This window comes from Stegodyphus dumicola, chromosome 7 (assembly GCF_044657685.1).
Source record: "Stegodyphus dumicola isolate Sdum_Otavi_A_Nest chromosome 7, ASM4465768v1".
Lineage (NCBI taxonomy): Eukaryota > Metazoa > Arthropoda > Arachnida > Araneae > Eresidae > Stegodyphus > Stegodyphus dumicola.
In genome coordinates, this window is record NC_140774.1 from 61,786,605 (window position 1) to 61,807,694 (window position 21,090).

The 21,090-nt window shown below is 31.4% G+C and overlaps 1 protein-coding gene across 3 annotated transcripts in view; it reads right to left on the minus strand.

Moving 5' to 3' along the window:
• Window positions 1-21,090, minus strand: part of LOC118184248 (la-related protein 7-like) — a 132,276-nt gene that overhangs the window by 92,257 nt on the left and 18,929 nt on the right. For all 3 annotated transcript variants that reach the window (XM_085820329.1, XM_085820328.1, XM_085820330.1), the window contains exon 4: window positions 6,351-6,596. In XM_085820329.1, coding sequence (XP_085676455.1) covers window positions 6,351-6,596 — 246 coding nt within the window. The remainder of the gene's footprint in view (window positions 1-6,350; window positions 6,597-21,090) is intronic.

The following is a 21,090-nucleotide window of genomic DNA, read 5'->3' on the forward strand; positions in this document are numbered from 1 at the left end:
GAGTGGCAAAATTTCTAGAATTTAGAAAAGGCACTGGGGAGCATAATTTAGCACTGGCAAAATTTTTAGAATTGAGGAAGGCAGCAGGCACCAGAATTTAGGACCCACAGAAATTGCACTAGGTCACAAAATGCCTATTGCCTGCTCTATGTATGTATATCAGAAACTAATACAATAACCATCAAAATATTCTGAATATTTATACCAGGCAAAATTTATAATACCCAGGTGTCCAGAAATTTAGGAAAAATTAGAAAATTTGAGTTAAACAGGAGAAATATTTTTTTTTTTTTTTTTAATTTTGATGAAATTTGAAGAATCCATGAAATATATTTCCAATTTTAAAATGGCATAAAAAATTTACATGTGAGAAATATCTTTGATAAGAAAATTAACATGTAAAAAACTTATCCAAAATGAGATAGCATATAGAACAGGAAAATTTTTCACTACTGAATATGTCCAAACTATACAGAAAACCAAGCTGTGATGCTCCATGTTATTTATGGTGCTATCATCCAGCATTGGCTTGTACACAATACTGAAAATGTATGATGATGAATTTATGCAGTTCTCTGATTACACAAAATCCAAGTGCTGTATGCATAGGAAAAAAAAAAAAAAGAGAGATGTCTAAAAAAAATAGTATTACTACTGATGTTTCTTGCTTTCTAAATTTTATTAGCTAACTGCTCATGTGTGGACTCTTAGGACACCGCCATTTTGAATTCAGTGCTAACAAATGTTACCACTTGTCACATGCACGAAAAGTTATACGCTCACTGACAGACATGTTATTCTAAACATGTCATAATATCCCTCACAACAGTATCTTACCATCTTTAAAATAGAAACTCTACTCTGCCTTAACAGTCTCCTTTATAAAAATGGATGAGATAATGGCAGGTATCTGATTCACTCTGCATTGAACTAGACTTCTTTCTCAATCTACACTAAAATCTGAGTTACATATAGTACTAGCACTCGTTAATCTAGAAGTGGGCTTTCAAATATGCTCAATTCCCTTTACATGCAACTTTGCTATAATTTAGCCACTTCTTACTGTGACTTAAGATGCAGATGTATACAGAATCACATACCTAGCTAGGGTAGCCTACTGTTTCATATTATAAGGATGTCCCATTTCATAAGAATTCCTGAATTTTTATACCATAGTCTGTCTCTTATGTTTTTATTTAATCTGGGAGATAATTAATCCAAATGGTTTTTATTCACTTTCAACTTGACTTAAATAATCACAATTTATATGATAAATTTTTAAAAATATACTTAGCCCACTCCTCCCCCCTAAAAAAAGTCAATTGATAGCAATACTGTAGAAAAAATGAGTATCTCTGATGACTGAGGCAAAAGTCAAAGCAATTAAGATTCTTAACAGCATAAAATTAAAGAAAATTCATAACAGCATAAAATTAAAGAAAAAAAGTTTTGTTCTCAACACACCAGCAATATTCATATGGAATAACTTTTTTTATAATGGATAATAAATGTCTGATAAATTGTAAGAAAAATGAATTGTAAATTACAGATAATTTTAATTTTAGTGGTAATTTTAATTTAGAATTTGTAGAATATAAAGAATAATCAGGTCATAAAGAATACTTAGTGTTAATTTCAACCTGTTGCTGCTACAAAAAAAGCTTTAAATAAAGCCATGTTTGTTTTTTAAAAACTGTAAATTGTTAGTTAGCCTGATATATTAAAACTATTTTACGAACTTATTATTATTTTTATCATTATTGCTCTTTAAATACATTCACAATAGTCATGATGCTGGATCAAAGCCTCCCTTCACAAAGTTGGTAGCCTTATGACTAGCATATACAAACTTCCTCCAGAACATAACCGTCAAACAACTGAAAATGCTACCACACATAGGAGTTCTATAATATACAGAAATGTAGTTTGATTTGTAATTAATTAATGATATATATAATTGGTTCTTATTTATAATGGAAAGTTATCTTCAGCATGTAATTTTCTAAATGTTCAAAGGATGAATTAGAAAACTCTACATTACACTTTCAATAGCCAATTTTGTTAATAAAAAATTTTTTGCTGCTCAGAACTTTTTGAAGTCAAAAACTTTGAAAATATCAGAAACATATATATATATATATATATATATTTCGTTTGAGAGAAATACCTGTAAATAAATGCACTTGGCATTGAAAGACTGGGATTTAGTCAAATCATGGGCTTGAGGAACATGCTCGGTATTTAGCAGTATCTGACACAGCAAAAAGGAGTTTTACGGAAGAAATATCTAAAATTTTATTACAGATCAGCAATGTTAAATAAAAATTTATGATATAATTTCAAAGGTACACAAATTTTATTTCAAGTTCAATTTAATGAAATATTATCCTCAACATTGTCCCTGGTAAAAGAATTAATGATGCTACTTTCATGTCATACTGAGTGGCATGAAGAGGCCTTTAGTTATCAAGTCAAAGAAGTGCCTGCCATTTTGACTATAGTTTGACCATCTCAAACACAACCTTGGCTGGCATTCTGTAAAACACATGAACTCGTCGAAAAAGGGCATTATTGCTTGCTGTGCCATGAAAAGTCACATGAAAGTCTTGTCTTCTCTGGAAAGAAAAGAATTATGCACGAGAGAAAGAAATTCCCCGTCCTTCCACCCTATTTTAAGAATAAATCGATCCGAATGGCTCATGCGTGTTTGCACTCATGGTCGTGGATGAAGCAGTCAAACTGTAAAAGCTTTGAAACCACTTTAATCTATCACAATTTAGTCAAAGACAACATTTTAGTCACACAGGATGGAATGTAAGGGTCTAACACCAGTTTTTTCCTACACCTACTTACCTGTAAAGACAAACTATAAATGAGAAAAAATCATAACTTATTCTAGATTCAAAATCAAACCTGTAAGTGCAGCAGCCAGTCTTTACTAATCATCACGCTGTTCATATATGCAAAAAATTTCATTCATTTCATAAGTAAATTATTATTAGTAGAGGAATTTTTTGTTTCATAGATACCAATATACAAAATTTCAGTTTTATATATCTTGGCCTACACACCTTAAAAAAATCTAATACCTGGTTCTCTATCAAAGAAACATGATAAGGTATTTTCTCCCTCCTTCCAGCACACCTTCATGACACAATGGTAGCACACTTGGTGTGTATGCGAGAGGTCTAGGTTCGATCGAGTCCCGGTGAGGGCACTGCACATTTTTCACATCTCCTACTTCAAATAACCTAATAACTCTACAGTGGCAACTGAACTAAAAGGTAGTGGACAATAATTCATCACCACCAGGGTTTTGCAACTAAGTCCCCTAATTTCCAGTCACCCTTTAAAAGGGGACATATATACAGTCAAAAGTCGTTAATCCGGACTCGTCGGGGCTTCGGCGATTCCGGATTATAGATCATCAGTTTAAATCTGGTAAGATGGCATGCAAAAATTATAAAATTAAAAATATGAAACCGTAATTTATGAAATAAAGAACAATTATGATCTAAAGGGTATCAAAATTTACAAAAAAAAAAAAAAAAAAAAGCTTAATATTTATTTGTTTACTTTATTAAACATTTCTTTCAATGTAAGTTGTTTAAGTTGCTTCCTTTCATGTGATAATACTTTCTCTTTAATTCTATTAAACAGACATAATTTCTTGTTTAGTTACAAAGTTCCACTGTTCAAGTCCTATAATTGCTGTGTTGAGAATACAGACTAATTTGTCAATCAAAATTTTTTCGTTTTCAATAACCTCTGTGTCACTTTCTTCACTATCGGAAGCGAATTATAATGATGAGGAACTTGATTTAAATCATATCAAAGACGGAGTAGATCGAGATGAAATGCTACATTTAGTAAGGAATTATAAGCCAAATAAAATAAAACATCTGCCCTGAAGATAAGGATAGTGCTGACAGATCAACTTCCAATTCATTGCGCGCTGCGGAGTGAAGTTGATAAACAGATTTCGGATTTCAAAACATATTTTCACTTTGTAGATCCTTTACATATTAGTAAATATATATCGGAAATTCTATATGACATAATCGAAAGTTCAAGCTTACTTTTATAAAATTGCTCTAACAGTCTGCAAAAAATAATAAGCCGGATCCAATTCGAAGATTAAGGAACAACGCAATCTGCAACATTAACTGAATTAGATAATTTTAGCTTAGCTTATATCGTCCGTTACACATTAAACACGCAAGCGCAAATGCATATTCGCAGCCGTAAAGGTCTTACGCGCACTCGTAAAACGGCTATGCGCTTGCGTGAACACGACGCATGTGCAGAAAGTTTTTAGCTTTGAGGTCCGGATTATAGATCATTCCGGATTATGGGTGTCCGAATCAACGACTTTTGACTGTAATGCATATTCTCCCTCCTTCCAGCAAACCTTCATGGCGTACTGATACTTGGCGTGTATTCGAGAGACTCAGATTTGAGTCCCAGCAAGGACATTGCTCTTTTTTCATGTCTTCTGCTGCAATAACCTAATGATTCCACACTTTCATAACCATTGCACTATACTGGCATTAAACAATTAGTTACATAAGCATATTCCATTCTTACAATAAATTATTTTGTTTCTACTGCTATTGCGACTATCAGCATTCTCTGTAAAATCTACATTTCTATTTAGTACAATCACTGGAAATATTAAATTTGAACTTCAAAATATTTTACATAGGACTCTCACTTCATTAAACATTAGCCAAGTATGTTGAGATAAGGCATAGTTGCATAAAGTCATAAGGAAATTAAAAAAATATATAATAGAAATAAAAAATATAGAAATAAAAAAATAAAATACAGAAAAAAAGAGTAGCAGAAAGAAGAAAAAAAGGATGAGAGAGAAATGAAGAGATGGTGAATTTTAGATATGTTGATAGAATTTTGTGACGGGGAAGAAGAAATGATATTAAAAAAGTAAACAGAATTCAGGGAGACTGGGTTTACTTGGGAGAACAAAGATTATGAACTTTGAATCAGCCTAGCAAAGGATGCTCAATTGAACTGGCTTGTTATTATGCATGTGTTTGAGACTATTCCAGATGTTTATTGTGTGATGGGGAAAAGGTAGATATGTTCCAATCTACTAAGTTTTATAGAGAGACTGCTTCCTGGGTGCCTTTTAAGTTTCCAGTTTGTGATGATCTAGGGTTTCTGTTCCTGATTGTGACAATAAGATGAGTAAAGCGATACATTTCAATCTATCATGCCAGATGTAGTGACTGTTTTCAGTGTGTCATTATAACTTAATGGTAAATTTAATTATGCTTTTACAGCCTGCTATTTCAGATGATGATTCTCCAATCTCCTATATGAGTCAAATGAACTAAAAGAGAAGCAGGACTTTTTCTTTTTTTTCTGTAACAAAGGATTGATTTAACTTAAATATGTCCAGGCTGCTGAAAGGAGGTCGCAAGTAAATCTCACCTCCTCCTACAACATAACAATTATTTGACAGTTTTAATCAAAATTTTGTACAAAGTTTTAAACTTAAATGTTTGTAAAATGACCATTCATTGTGTAGAGGGTAATTTGCTACTTCAGATTTTCCGAAGTTATTTTAATCTAACTCAGTTTGACGTTTTATCAGTTTTAAGCATACAAAACAAAGCTTAATCTGAAATATTTGTAAATAGAATGAATACTTCTTGAAAAATATTAAAAAATTATATTTGTAAATACGTATGTTTTTCCAAGTTTATTGGTCTACCCTAATTGCAATCTTAAGAAATCAAATTTTTTTTATCAATTTGAATTTAATATATTTACTTTTTCTTTTATAACATTAAGGCTAAAAAAAGTAATTGATAATAAAGGATTTTATTTCTTAAATTTTGTGATCATTTTAGGATTTTAGCATGACAAAATAAATTCAGCCATAAAAATACATAAACTATTTAAAAAAATAAGCTGCTATGCACAGTCAAAGCAAGATGAAGTCTGTATTAAAAAAGAAAATAAAGCTAAATGAAAATAAAGCAGAAAAATTACTTTTTTTACCCCCTAACATAGTTGCAGCATTTCACAAATAAGCAAATGTATGATGTTATTTGGTAACATTTGCTATCAAAATGTTTATATTCTGATTTAGTAGCAGATTATATAACAAAGAATTCACATAAATATGTTACAAATAAGCTACAAACGCATAACAATTTTTCGTACATAGCAAGTTATATGAAAAGAATTTACATAAATATGTTATAAATTAGCTATAAACATGAAGAAAAACTTTTCATACATCATTTAATATGGGTAAGTATACAATTTTGAAATACAACATACACTTTATTTAATTCATCATTAAGTTATATTTTACTTACCTTACAAGCTTCTTTTGCACTTTCTGGGTCATTAAATTCTACAAATGCAAAGCCTTTTATTTTATTAGAAACTTTAAATCTAGGGATGTTAATATAATCAACTGTGCCAAAACGTTCAAATATATTTCTAATCCACTGCTGGTCACCATGTGCTGGAAGTTTTTCAACATACACAGTGCAAGCATCAAAGTCTTTAGACGACTGCACAGGAGTAATTCTTCTAACTTTTTTCCCATCACTGCTCACCTAAAAAATAATAATAATAATAATAATAATAATAATAATAATAATAATAAAGTTACATTGGTAAAAAAAAAATTAAAAGAAAAGCTATACAGTCAAAAGTCGTTAATTCGGACACCCATAAACCGGACCTCAAAGCTAAAAACTTTCTGCGCATGCGCCACGTTGCCACATGCGCACAGGCATTTTACGCGTGCGCGTAAGACCTTGACTACTGCGCATATGCGTGTGTGCAAGTGCAGAATACGTTTTCGCCTTCGCGTTTAATGTATAACGGACGGTGTAAGCTAAAATTATCTAATTATCTATTTCAGTTAATGTTGATGATTGCGTTGTTCCTTAATCTTCGAATTGGATCCTGCTTATTATTTTTTGCAGACTGTAAGAGCAATTTTATAAAAGTAAACTTGAACTTTCGATTATGTCAAATAGAATTTCCGATGCTGGAACTTCCAAAGGATCTACAAAACGAAATTATGTTTCGATATCCAACAAACAAAAAGTGGAATTGCTGCAAAAAATGGATAAAGACATGAAGAATGTGACAGAGAGGTTAGTGAAAACGAAAAAATTTCGATTGACAAGTTAGTCGTTATTCTCGGCACAGCAATTAACGGGACTTGAACAGCGGAACTTTGTAACTGAACAAGAAATTATGTCTTTTTATAGAATTAAAGAGAAAGTATTATCACATAAAATGAAGCAACTTAACAAATTACATTGAGAGAAATGTTTAATAAAGTAAACAAATAAATATTGAGCTTTTTTTTTTTTTTTTGTAAATTTTGATACTCTTTAGATCATAATTGTTCTTTATTTCATAAATTACGGTTTCATATTTTTAATTTTAGAATTTCTGCATGCCATCTTACGAGATTTAAACTGATGATCTATAATCCGGAAAAATCGATAATCCGGAATCACCGAAGTCCCAACGAGTCCGGATTAACGACTTTTGACTGTATTTATTACCACAACAGATATACTGAACATGTTATTACAGTATTTTTCAGCTTGTTTTGTGCCAAGCATTCCTTTCACCATTTTAGAAAGTCATTCCTCCCGATTTCTTTCCAAAGCATGAAAAATACATAGCTATAGTTATTTAGACTTTAGATTATTTTTAATGCATTTTATAAAATCAAATAACAAAAAACATAGAAAATGGTGATTAACACAAAAACTTGAAATAAAAGTAGCTCTTTAGGTACTGTTACGTAAAAATACAGCTGATAGTATCAGGATCAAATTCAGAAATGGATGTATGTATATATATAAACATGAATGTATGTGTGTGTGTATACATGTATACATAAATGCACATACATATATACGTGCATACATTCATGTACACTGCTCAAAAAAAAATGGGACAGTGCTATATCTCGCGTTCTACTGGGGCGATTCACGAAATTCAAATTGCGTTCTTCATGTATCGAAAGCGAGACTTAGGATATATATTAGATTTATATATAGCACTATTTTAACATAGGTATTTTGACACAAAATCAGACTTTTTCTGAAATAACATACCAATTTTTTTACATATTTCGATTCTATGACTCAAATTATGCCAGAATACCAAGTTTTGTAAAAATCGTACAAGTAGTTTTTAAAATATTAGCTCTCAAAATTTTAGCTCCTCAATGTTAATAGAATTTGGCAAATATTTATTAATATCTCTTTTTTTATTAAACTTTTTTGATTTTTCCTTTCACATTTCGAAATTTAGGTTCATTCCAAATAAAATTTACCTATTTTTTGGGTTCTATTTTTTAAATTTCTATTTTTAAAATTTTTTTATAAATTTTTCGAAAAACATTTTGAATTATAACCCATAAAATTTTTAGCATCATCTTAAAGTAGGTGTATTTCTAAGCATATCTGCAAAAAATTAGACTTTTTTATTCAAAATTTTCTAAGATATACACGAATTCACATATTTTCGCGTTTTGAAATTTGGCATCATTTTTTTTTTTTTAGCGATAATAACGTCAAATATGGTCTATGGATTTTTGTCACAGCGATTTGCCACAGCTATTTTTAACCTTAAATTTCAAGTAAATTTTTACGGAGAATTAATTATATGACATTTTTTCCCTCGATGCATAATAAATATTTATTAATACTATATGGAAAGCTATTTTTTTAAATTATAGATATTATTCAAATTTTTAACTATTTTTTTAATTTCTCACTTTTTTTTTTTTTTTTTTTTTTTTTTTTAATAAGAGTAAATTTTTGTAAGAGTCAATTTTGACCTTTGGCGTTTTAACGTCTGCTACTTTACTTCGTCTAAATCGAATTGTCTAAAACTGAGAATTTTCGTTTGATGTTTATTTGAATTTTTTGACATTAACTGCATAATTTATTTCTAAACATACTGTTGCTTTTGAAGTGGCGGAAAGAGTGGCTGATACTATCATCCATATTCTTAAAGCACAGTATATTTTTATAGAAACGTAAGATTTAGAATAATCATTTTTATAAAATTCAAATTATTTTATAAACATACAACCCTCTAGAGACTGAATTATGGAAGTTCAATGGTTATGTAGAAATGATCTGCAGCTACTTAATGGCTGAATAAGTCAGCAGATTATGTAGACAAGTAAGAATAATTATATAAACGACACCCAACATTCTGGATTCAATTAACAACGAGGATACAATGTTTATTAAATGAATTTAAGAAGTTTTAAGACATAAAAAATCAACTCATTTTTTATCCTAAAATGTACTTTTGTGCATAGCGAATTTTCATTATATCCTTAAAATTCTAATTTAGAATACAATTGTCAAGAACTGAATCCTAATCATCGGTAATATAATAAGTGATTATTACAGTTATTAATAAATCCTTCTTATAAAGTAATTGCAAATATTTAAAAAACTTTCTGTCTGAATGCAAATATTTTTCTGTGGAAATATTTTTAATTTTATATTAATCAAGATTGCACACGATGTTATTTATTTGTACTTCAATTCTTACCGTCAGTTCTAGTAGAAGTTACAAATCAATTATACTTAATTAAGGATTGGATTGGATTTATGGCGAGGGCTATCTGCCTAAAGGGAGGGATGCCTTCGTGGAGGACTTTCTAAGGGAAACTGGCTCTTATACATGTTACACATGGGGAAAACCACGAAAACACCCATGCAGCCAGCCCGTTTACGGGATTCGAGCCTCGGACCACACTACCAGTGTTCAGCGTCTTTACTGGTCGGCCGTTGGTGGGCTATTTAATTAAGGAATGACCATTTAAGTTTAGAAACAGTGTACCGTATCAGCAATTCAAATATTGGCGCCTTATCTTTCATGTTACTCCCGATTGGCAAGCTACATGATTTTTAATGAGTATTCGGGTTTTGCTAGTAACTTCACTTGAAAATCGCGCTTAAACTAGGTTAGTTGGTTAGTTGAACATAGAAAGAACATGGGAGCTATTTGATTAAGATGCTTTCATAGAGAACCTTTGTAAAGAGAACCTAGAAAACTACGAAAACCCACCATGCAAGCCTGGGTTAGACTTCGCAACAAACAATTAGTATTTAAAGAAGGAACATTCTCGGAAGATTAACGAAGTGTTTAAATCCAGTGATATTAGGTTTGTCTTACAAGCTCATGATCAAAACGATTCTGCAATTGCCAGAGTAGTTGACTTGTAAATGGCTGTGAATTAAGCAGATGACTTTTAAACTTACGTTTTCAGTCAGAAAACGTATTCCAAATGTTTTGTATTGCATGACAATGCATCTTTTCATTATTCAATAACCAGTCGAAGAACTGCTTGTGTTCCGAAAATAAGTATGTGTACTCTCGTCCTGCATGTTCTTCAAATTTGTCTTCTTGTGATTTTTTTCCTTTCCCCAAAACTAAAGTTGCCTCTCAAAGGAAAGTTTTTTGACACTGAAGAGACAAAAGGAGTATGACATCTACTTTTAGAGGCATGTCAAAAACAGATCTCTACAAGCCTTCTCTTCCAGTACATGTTGTGCAGTCAGACAAAAAGTTGCATCAGCGTAAATTCTATAATCTATTTTTATTATACTCTGATTACTTTATTAACATACCGTGAATATATACTAAATCGTTTACTTCAGCTTAAGTAATTCGGAATTTTTGACGGAATTGTTGTCAGAACTAGGACTTGGAAGATAAGTTAAATTAAATATTTCGAACCCAATAAATTCAAGGTCGAAGTTCCAATATTTTATTTTCGGAGGGAGGGGAAATTTTTTCAGTTTTGGTCCATTATCCTAAGTATATTTGCTTCGACTCTTTATTTTTCCATAAAAGCCAAAAATTTACGCATGGCTTCAAATTAAAATTTAATAATATACAGGGTGGTTACAATTAAAGTTCCACATTGAAACACTCATAAAAGGAAAACTACTGGATCAAATGTTATCAAACTTGGTAATCGTGTAAAGGAGGTCATGGGAATTTATTTTTCGCGAAATAAAGGAAGTTCGAAACCTCAGCACCAGGGGGGAAATGGCGCTGTATGCAATATTGTTAAACGAAATATTCGGAATCTAACTTAACCTTTTGTTACACGGGTTTAATATGTTGTATAGTCTTAAGAAACTTTGAAGTAGGCAAATCACCATTTAAAAGCGTTAAATTCGATAAAAGTCAAGTGCGCCATCCGTGTAAGTGAAAAATTCATCCGTGAAAACCACAACGTAGCGATTCGAAAATGTGAGATCGCAAATCACTCGCACACGTGCGTACAATCTGGAAATCGTTTTCTTACAGATCGCTAATTTGTAATTTCTGAAGCCTGAAATCGGCTCTAAAACATGAAGATACTGATTCAAAACGCTTTTAATCGATTTGGGCCAAAGTTATCCCTCACGTTATCTACCTAGTTCCATTGCGTTCTCCTACTGCAATCAATTGCATAGCAGTCATTCCACACCCTCTGGTGTAGAATGACAGCTTATTTCATAACTGAACCATTTTTCTCTGAAGAGCAGTCGGCAGCTGGACCACTGTGATTGCAGCTCACTTAGAGTCAATGTTAAAATGTTTTGTGATACATGAACTGCAGTTAACGTGGCATTTTAGATACTACGATTTTTATGCAGGGCCGGGCCTCACCTCACATGTGTCACACAGTTACTTAGGCAACATTTCACGAATGAACGTCTTATAGGCCGACACTTTCCTTCTTCCCACCAGACCTCAACCTCTGTGACTTTTGGCTATGGGGTTATCTCAAAAGCACTCTTTATGGTGATAATCTAAACAATTTGGCAGAAATGAAAAATGTGATACACCGACATGTCCGTAACATTCATCTTGATATGCTAAGAGCTGCTTTTGAGAATGCAGTAACAAGATTTAACTTGCTTTTGGAAAATGCTGCACGCTACATTGAACATGCTTTGTAACACGTTTCGGAAACTATTAAACACATTTTAAACAGATGTTTTCATGTCTTATTTCATTTAACAATATTGCATACAGCACCATTTTTCCCCTGGTGGTGAGTTTTTGAACTCTTTTTTTTTCCGCGGAAAATAAATTCCCATAACCTCCTTTACACGATTCTCAAGTTTGATAACATTTGCTCCAGTTGTTTTCCTTTTATGGCCATTTCAAATTGAAACTTTAATTATAAACATGTAAAAAACCATGTAAATTAAACTTTAAAAGTTTGACAGTTTGGTTCAAGTCCCAGCTTTAAAAATATTTATATAAATATAATCTTTTATATTAATCCTCTTAGAAAGAATGTTTTAAGATGATAATGATTTAGATTATTATGATTAATATGATTTAGATTGTTTTAGCCGATTCACTCAATGGTACAGAATAAACCCTGCTGGACTGTTTTATTTCTTTGTCATTTAGCAAAAATCTTTTAATTAAAATATTTATCCTTTGGACTTCGCTTTAAACTTTATTTACAGTTAAAATGACTAGAAAATGAAAAGGTGTCTTCAGCTGAAACGCAATTCACGTAATTGATATTTTAAAAAATTGACAAGAATGAAAAATTTATGGAAGTCTAGCAATCGAAAAATCTTAATTTTCTTGTGTGAGCACTGAAAATAACTGTAGAAGGAAAGAAGAAAATTAGGAAGGAAAGTAAGCAAAAATTTGCAGGGAAATTTGGCTGTCTGACATACCAAGATGTTTAAAAAAGTTGGACGCTTTTGAATATACTTTCAGGATACTTCAAAGAATTTAGGTGTTCAAAGAGAAACTACTTGGACGTGTACACCAGCAAATACCATCAATTGAGCTTGTGGTTAACAGAAAAGACAAAAACGATATCATTGCAGATTAAAGTGACTAGCGACTGGTTTTAGACTATATGGTTGTATAAATTTAAATTACGTTACAGAATATCATATCGTATCATAAATGGAGAACCCCATGATTTTCTCATTCGAATTATTTGAAGATTCAGGAATTTATCCAGTGATGCATGTGGATGTCAATTAAAGATGTTTTCTTTTTTCTCCTGATGAAACAGCGGCCGAGCGGTAAAGTCGCTGAACGCTAGTAGTTCTGTCCGAGGTCCGAATCCCGCGAACGCACAGTCTGCATGGGCATTTTCGTGGTTTTCCCCATCTGTAACGTGTATGCGAGCCAGTTTCCCTTAGAAAGTTCTCCACGAAGGTATCCCTCCTCTTAGGCAGATAGCCCTAGTGTGCTTTGTCATAATTAAATAAACCAAAACCTCTTGATGAAACCAGCCCTTCCTTTCATCTCATACCTTCAAAATGGTTAGCTTCTAAAGACTGATAAAGGCTCTGACCAAATATTGATGAAATGGATTGAATTGGATTATTAAGTTACGTCAAAGCAGGGCTATTTGCCTAAAAGGAAGGATGCCTTCGTGAAGAACTTTCTAAGGGAAACCAACTGGCATACACGTTACACATGAGAAAATCCACGAAACCGCCCATGCAACCAGCCCGTTTACCGGGATTCGAACCCCGGAGTGAACTACCAGTGTTCAGCGACTTTACCGCTCGGCCGTTTGTGGGCCTTTATGAAATGGAAGGCGATAACTTTATTTAAAATGATTGCCAGAAATATCAAGATATTTCGAAAATTTGGATATTTTTTAATATACTTGCGGAATGCCTAAAGAAAAAGAGCAAGAATAAAGTAGAATGCCTGAAGAAAAAGAGAAGAAAAAATAAATTTTTGGGTAAAATTTAGTATTTGTATTTTTTTTAATTTAAAACTTTTTAATCTTATGAGATTTGATTCTTACAATTTCAAAAATAAAATATTTGACTAAAATATGAATAACATTTAAGAAACCAAATGTAGGATAAAATTGTGTAAAGCAATGGGCACAATGATAAAATTGTTTAAAGCAGTGTATGCAAGTCATCCTAAGTTAAAATGTCGGTTATACATCTCTCTTATTTATATATATATTTTCTGAACGGAGCATTGAAAGGCGTGTTAACTGTGCTTTACTGTATTTTCTCTTTTAATATATGCAGTTTTCAAATGCATCGTAGTCTGGGTTGCAAAGTATTCTTCCGAAATAAACACAATTCAAATAAATAAAATTAAATTCTGGAAAATTTATATTAATAAATATATTTAAAATGCTCAGTTCGAAGGAATAAATAGAAAATTTTAAAACAATTATCTGAAGAGACAATGCAACACAAACAATTAAAATTAAAAGTATAAGAATTTAAAAATTACCTAAAATAATAACTATGACAAAAAAATATATATAAAGAAAACTATTTGAAAAAAAAAATAATAATAATAAACGCTGCACCTTTATTTACGCAGTTCGAATAGGTAAATAGAAATTTATAAAACAGTTATTCGAAAAATACCATGCAACTTAAAACAATTAAAATGAAATTCGAAAAAGAAAGAATTACTTAAAATAATAAGTTATAATTAAAAATATAATATAAAGAATACTATTTGGAAAAAAGGAACGATGGTGACTTTTTTCCCTCTCACGGGAAAGGAAACTAGGTTGCCATATATTAAGAAGTTTACCAAGTGAACTATTCTTGGCACAAACTGACAAAAAAGTGCCAACATAAATTTGTGAATTTCTCCGTAAATTTTGCTCCAAATTTTACAAAATTTCATATTTAGGTGTAATTTGAGTCGTAGAATCGAAATATGTAAAAAAAATTGGTATGTTATTTCAGAAAAAGTCCGATTTTGTGTCAAAATACCTATGTTAGAATAGTGCTATATATAAATCTAATATATATCCTAAGTCGCGCTTTCCAGACATGAAGAACGCAATTTGAATTTTGTCAATCAGCTCAGTAGATCGGGAGATATAGGACTGTCCCTTTTTTTTTTTTTTTTTTTTTTTTTTGAGCAGTGTACATTTTTTAATCCGGTACCAATAACAGAACAGTATTGTTTTTTATATTCATAAACTAAAACCAAATACTTAACAGCTAAGTAAAAAGCTGACTGCATTCCCCCCTTAAACTAAGAAATTCTTCCACAAGAGAGAATTCTCGTGTGGTTGTCAACCACTGTGTTATAAAATGATAAAATGGTTAAACAAAATAAAACTTTTAAAAACCATTTTTTAGGAACAAAAGTCACTAAAACAGCATTCTAGAACAATATTATTATGCAACAACATCCATTCATGTATATTTCCAGTTTTAATATTTAAAATGCTTGCTTTTAATATTAAAACACTTTAAAAACAATCTAAAAAAACAAGAACAGAAAATGGGGTAATGATTCCAGTCGAGAAATCATATTGTGATGAAATTTAATGCTTACTTGAATTCTGTTTGATCTCCATATCCTTTGGCTGTGATTGGCATGCAATTGTTATTATTTTACCATTATGAGTTCTCTTATTTATTAATTTGCTGTAAAAGCTAGTAAAATAAAATCCTTTGCTCTTAAAATGTTAAATGTTAACATGTTAAGTTCCAGAAGAGGAACTGTACTGTACTATATTTATCTGTTATTCTGAATAAGAAAACTTTATCTTTGTTTTACTGCATTACCTTAAAGACTTTTATAGTACCAGGTTCTGAAATTTTTTCAAATATTCAGATAATTTTCCCTTTCCTCAAGGATTCAGAGAATGAAGTCCTCTAAATTTCAAAATGGATTCATCCATGTAGTGACAGTTTTCATCTTATTCACAAACCCTTTGCAAACTACGTGTGAAGGTCATGTCAAACTTTTTTCTTCTAAATATAGAACTTTATGTCACCATACTCTATAATCACAGAAAAAAAAAAAAAAAAAAAAAAAAACTGACGTTCAGTCTGTGATTTCTCTGGATCAGCTGTACATTCAACCTTCTTTAATTATCTGTGGATGATCTGAAGCGTAAGGTGTAGCAGAGACAACAGTAAGAATGGGTGAAACTCAAGTTACAGATGATATCTTATTAGATATTGTAATGTTAATATTCTTATTTGAAGTACCCAATAAAAACACAATAGAAATGTAAGTTTCTTTCAAAGAAATAATACTGCAGTAGTTACCATTAGTTTGTGCATAACTACTTTTCATTTGTTAAAAAGCATTCTTCTCTCATGTTAAACTTAAAACTATAACACTGGCTGCTATCTATGAGAGATATCCTACAGCGCACTGGACTTGTATCTATATTGATGGTTGGAGAGGCTGGCGCTGGTGTCTTTTCAGAATTATTTCAACTGAGTAAGGCAATTGAGACTTTTGTGACAACTTTGATGCTGAACTGCATGCTATTCTGATGGCCCTCTATGTCATTAAAAATACAGCTGACACAAATATTGTTATATTTGTGGATTCTCAGACTGCCATTCAAACTATTACAGGTTATAATATTGACCTTACATGCACCAAGTTTGAATGCAAATTACTGATTAGCTCTTTGACTCAGGAAGGTATGTTATCTTGCAATGGATTCCCAGTCATAGCGATATTTCTGGTAATGAACAAGCAGAAGTGCTCACTATAGAGGGTTGTGGTTTCAATCAACCTGAATTACATGTTCCTCTCAGAAACATCAAACGGACTATTAGAGAGCACATCCATAAGACCTGACTCATTACATGGATGTCGCAACTGTGAAGAATTGGTGCTCCTTATTGGAAAAACAGATCTGTGTTTCTCTCTCTCATTTGAGTTCATGGGTGTGGCTTGCTTCAGATTCATGATGCAACATAATTACTTACAGGCTCATCTTTTTAGATTTGGACTTGTTGACTCCCCAGACTGTGTTCTGTGTGCCTCTGCTCCAATAACCGGACAGCATCTGTCTTCTTGTACTGCTTTGTGAGATTTTCTTTCATCAGACTTTTTTATGACTCTCCCAACGACAGGAGGCAATCTCCTTTATTCATTGGACTGCAAGATGCCGTATGCTTTGGAGGGGGGGAATTTAAAAAAAAAAAAAAAAACTTTTTCATTTGTTATGTTCTGTAACTGTATTTTTCAGAAATTAAATTACATGCATAATGTTTCCAACTCGATTTTTTAACAAAAATAATTTTAATAAAATTAGTAAAAAAAGGGATGAATTCATGAGAAAATATGACAATTTTAAATTTTTTTTATTTATTACTCTCTTAACACTGACCTTATCATGCAGTTAAAATTCAATACTAATACAAACTTTTGTTTCAGGATATCTATCTTAGTTTGTAGATCTTCTGATGATTTTACAACTCCTATAGGAAATACATGCATTTGGTTAATTATTTACATTTTCAGTTACATCCACTTTCAGTTGTGATTACTTTTACATTAAGTAAGTATTTGCTCTGTAGTTGTTTTATTTTCTGAACTGAATTATATTAACCCTGTCGTTATACTCAATGGATATTCCAACTGGTTCATTTCTCTAAATTGTTTTAACACTTTATAATGTTAAGATAATAACCATCTCATCTTATGTATATTTAGTTATTTATACATCTCTAACAAGTCAGAATAAGTAGTTGCTAATCCTCACAACTTTTTCAAGATGTTAAATTTTGAATTCCATTTGAAGATAGCATCAGCATTGTTTACTGGATCTCATGTTAAGTATGATAGCCAGAACTCCCAGGAAAACAAAAATATCACAAAATTTAGTTTGCAGGTTGCCTAGAGGAAAGGTGACTTTGTTTCTGATTTGCTGAATATGCTTATATTATGGACTGGCAGCCAACAGAAATTTTGCATCATAAAAACTGTATAGTCTTTTCTTGAATTTTAGGAGATTTCTATACTACACAGAACAAATGCTAAATACATACTTACTGAACCACTCAAGGAAAGTGATTTTCTTAAATAGGATGATAAATGTGTGCTTACCTATTTTTCTTGCAAAAATTTTATAGACATTTCCTTTTCATTGGTGATAAATAAATGTAATATAGACTACTTTTAAGTACATAATTTTAATTTGTGTTCAGTAATTTTTCAAATCAACTAAATAAAATCAGGTTGAGTTGACCAATATAAATTGGTCAACTCTATCATGTAATATAAATCAATGTTATTTTAATTATTACTGTTCTATACATTCAGATTTAATACATTTTTTTAATTTGACCTGAATATAAAAATTATTTACATAATCTGCAGTTGTCTAGTTACACAGATAATCACTTTTATCTGAAAATATTACCAAGCTAGATTTAAGTTTAATGAAGCCCTCAGCTAAAACACTTTTGATACATCTGTTACAGGCATGCAAAGTGCATTTGGATGTTTTATTTTTATAAAAAACACAAATGAAAATAAATAATGAAATAAATTAAAATAAGATGTTTAACAATTGAGACACCTAAACAACAACTTAGGTATAAATTCCAGCTCTCATCTCAGCATTATAAAAGTCCATTTCAATGTTTTATCTTTTCCAATTTACAACAACAGTACACAACGTTGGAGTCACTAATTTTGTTTGATTTTCACATAATTACACGAGATACTAAAAATAATGAATCTGTACAAACAAGTGCTGCTTCCCAGAAATAAGAAAGAAAATCAAATCGAATTTATCTCATATATTACATATATTATTAAAAATCATCTGACTGTTGAATATGTGATGGCTTAGTGGTAACAAGTAAGGATTTGGCACAAAAGGTCTATATAGTTCAAAGAGTGGATGTTGACTACTTTCTTATATAACATTTATTTTTAATTGTGTGTGAATTTTTTTAAATGTTTTTAGATGACTAGAAAAATATTGTTAACTCTCCACACCTCATTTCTTCCCGCTTATCATACATATTTACAATGAAGTCAAGCTCCCCCCACCTTTTTTAAGCCCAAGATATCAAAATGCATGATACTAATCCCCCCCCCAAACACAAAACAGTCCAAGGCAAGAAATTATCAAGATTCATTCTTTGGTGCACTGATAAATTAGCAAAGTTCTTTTTTTGGGCAAGTATAGCCTGCATTAAATACCAAAAAATACTGTTGTGTGCCTATGGGTTCGTAATTGATTGAATGCATAAGTCCGATAAAAAGTTAATACAATGTATTCTTATCACAAGACATGTAACAAAATGCTGGATTTTTCCTCACAGATATTTGTATACAGTACAAAGTCCGTAATCCGGACTTCTCGGAACTACGGCAATTCAAAATTAGGAATTTTTCCGAATCATAGATCATCAATTTAAATCTAGCAAGATGGCAATCAGAAATTGCACAATTAAAAGTATGAAACCGCAATTTATGAAATAAAGAGCAATTATGATCTAAAGGATATCAAATTTTACAACAAAAAAAAAAAAAAAAAGAGGAGCTTAATATTTATTTGTTTATTTTATTAAACATTTCTTTCAACGCGTGCATGCATAAAGCATACATTACGCATAGTCGAAATTAGAAAATTGCAACCAGAAAACTATTTGATGTGTATTTGTGATATTTTTAATTTAATTTTAAATTTAATTTTTTTATTAATGATATTTTTAATGAATTTTAATTGATTTAAATCATATCAAAGACAAAGTACATCGAGATGAAATACTACACTTGATAGGGAATTATAAGCCCAATAAAAAAAAAAAACATCTGCCCTGAAGATGAGGATAGTGCTGACAGATCAACTTCCAGTTCATTGCTCGCCGCGACGCCCCCCCCCCCCGAAGAGCAGCGTGAAATTAATAAACAGATTTTGGAATGGTTAGAGAAACAAATCATTAAGCCAAGCTGTTCTGATTATGCAAGTAATATCGTGCTAAGTAGAAAAAAATGCGTTTCATTTAGACTATAAATGACACTTACAACTTGGTGAATCCTTTTCCGAATATTTAAGTGCCTTGCGTGAAATAGTCAGTCGCGGTTTTGTTGATAATTAATCAATTCTTGATTATGTAATCAATGGGATACCCAATCAGAGTAGTAACAAAATTATTTTGTATGGGTGTAAAACTATTTCTGAATTCAGAGAAATTAAAAATATATGAGAAAATCCACGTTCCAGATACAAAGAATAAGAGTTATTCAAATACTAACACACAAAATAAAGCACGCGCTATGACTAATACGAGTAAAGAACCAAGGAGTTATAACTGTAGAAGTATAGGGCGCGTAATGTATGCGCATGCGTAAAGCATACGAAAAAAGTTTGCAGCTTTGAGGTCTGGATTATACATCATTCCGGATAATGGACGTCCAGAATTCAGACAGTTATGACAGTTAGTCAGAATGGACTACAATTCAGACACAGAAGAAACATCGGAGACAGAAATATTAGAATAAGAAGTAAATGATATGCACGTTGAGAGCATATGCAGTAAATACTACATCAGAAAGGATGCAGTGACAAAATGGAGCAAAAGTCCAAATGTGCAAGTCTGCACAAGAAGACGCAATATTATTACACATTTACCTGGACCTAAAGGAAATGCCTAAAGAAAAATATTTATTTGTTTACTTTATTAAACATTTCTTTCAATGCGCGCATGCGTAAAGCATACATTACGCATAGTCGAAATTAGAAAATTGCAACCAAAAAACTATTTGATGTGCATTCGTGATATTTATAATGACGAGGAATTTGATTTAAATCCTATCAGAGACGGAGTATATCGAGATGAAATGCTACATTTAGTAAGGAATTATAAGCCGAATAAAATAAAAACATGTACCCTGAAGATAAGGATAATGCTGACAGATCAACTTCCAGTTCATTACGCGCCGCGACGTTTCCCCCCACCCCCGCAGAGCAGCGTAAAATTGATAAACAGATTTCAGAATGGTTAGAAAAACAAAGGATATGCCTTTATCCATTTTTTGCAGCAATTCCAATTTTTGTTTGATGGACATCGAAACATGTTTCGTTTTGTAGATCCTTTGGCAGCTCCAAAATTCTTTTGGAAATTCTTTTTGACATAATCGAAAGTTCAAGCTTACTTTTATAAAATTGCTCTAACAGTCTGCAAAAAAATAATAAGCCGGATCCAATTCGAAGATTAAGGAACAACGCAATCTGCAACACTTACTGAAATAGATAATTTTAGCTTAGCTTATACTGTCCGTTATACATTAAACGCGCATGCG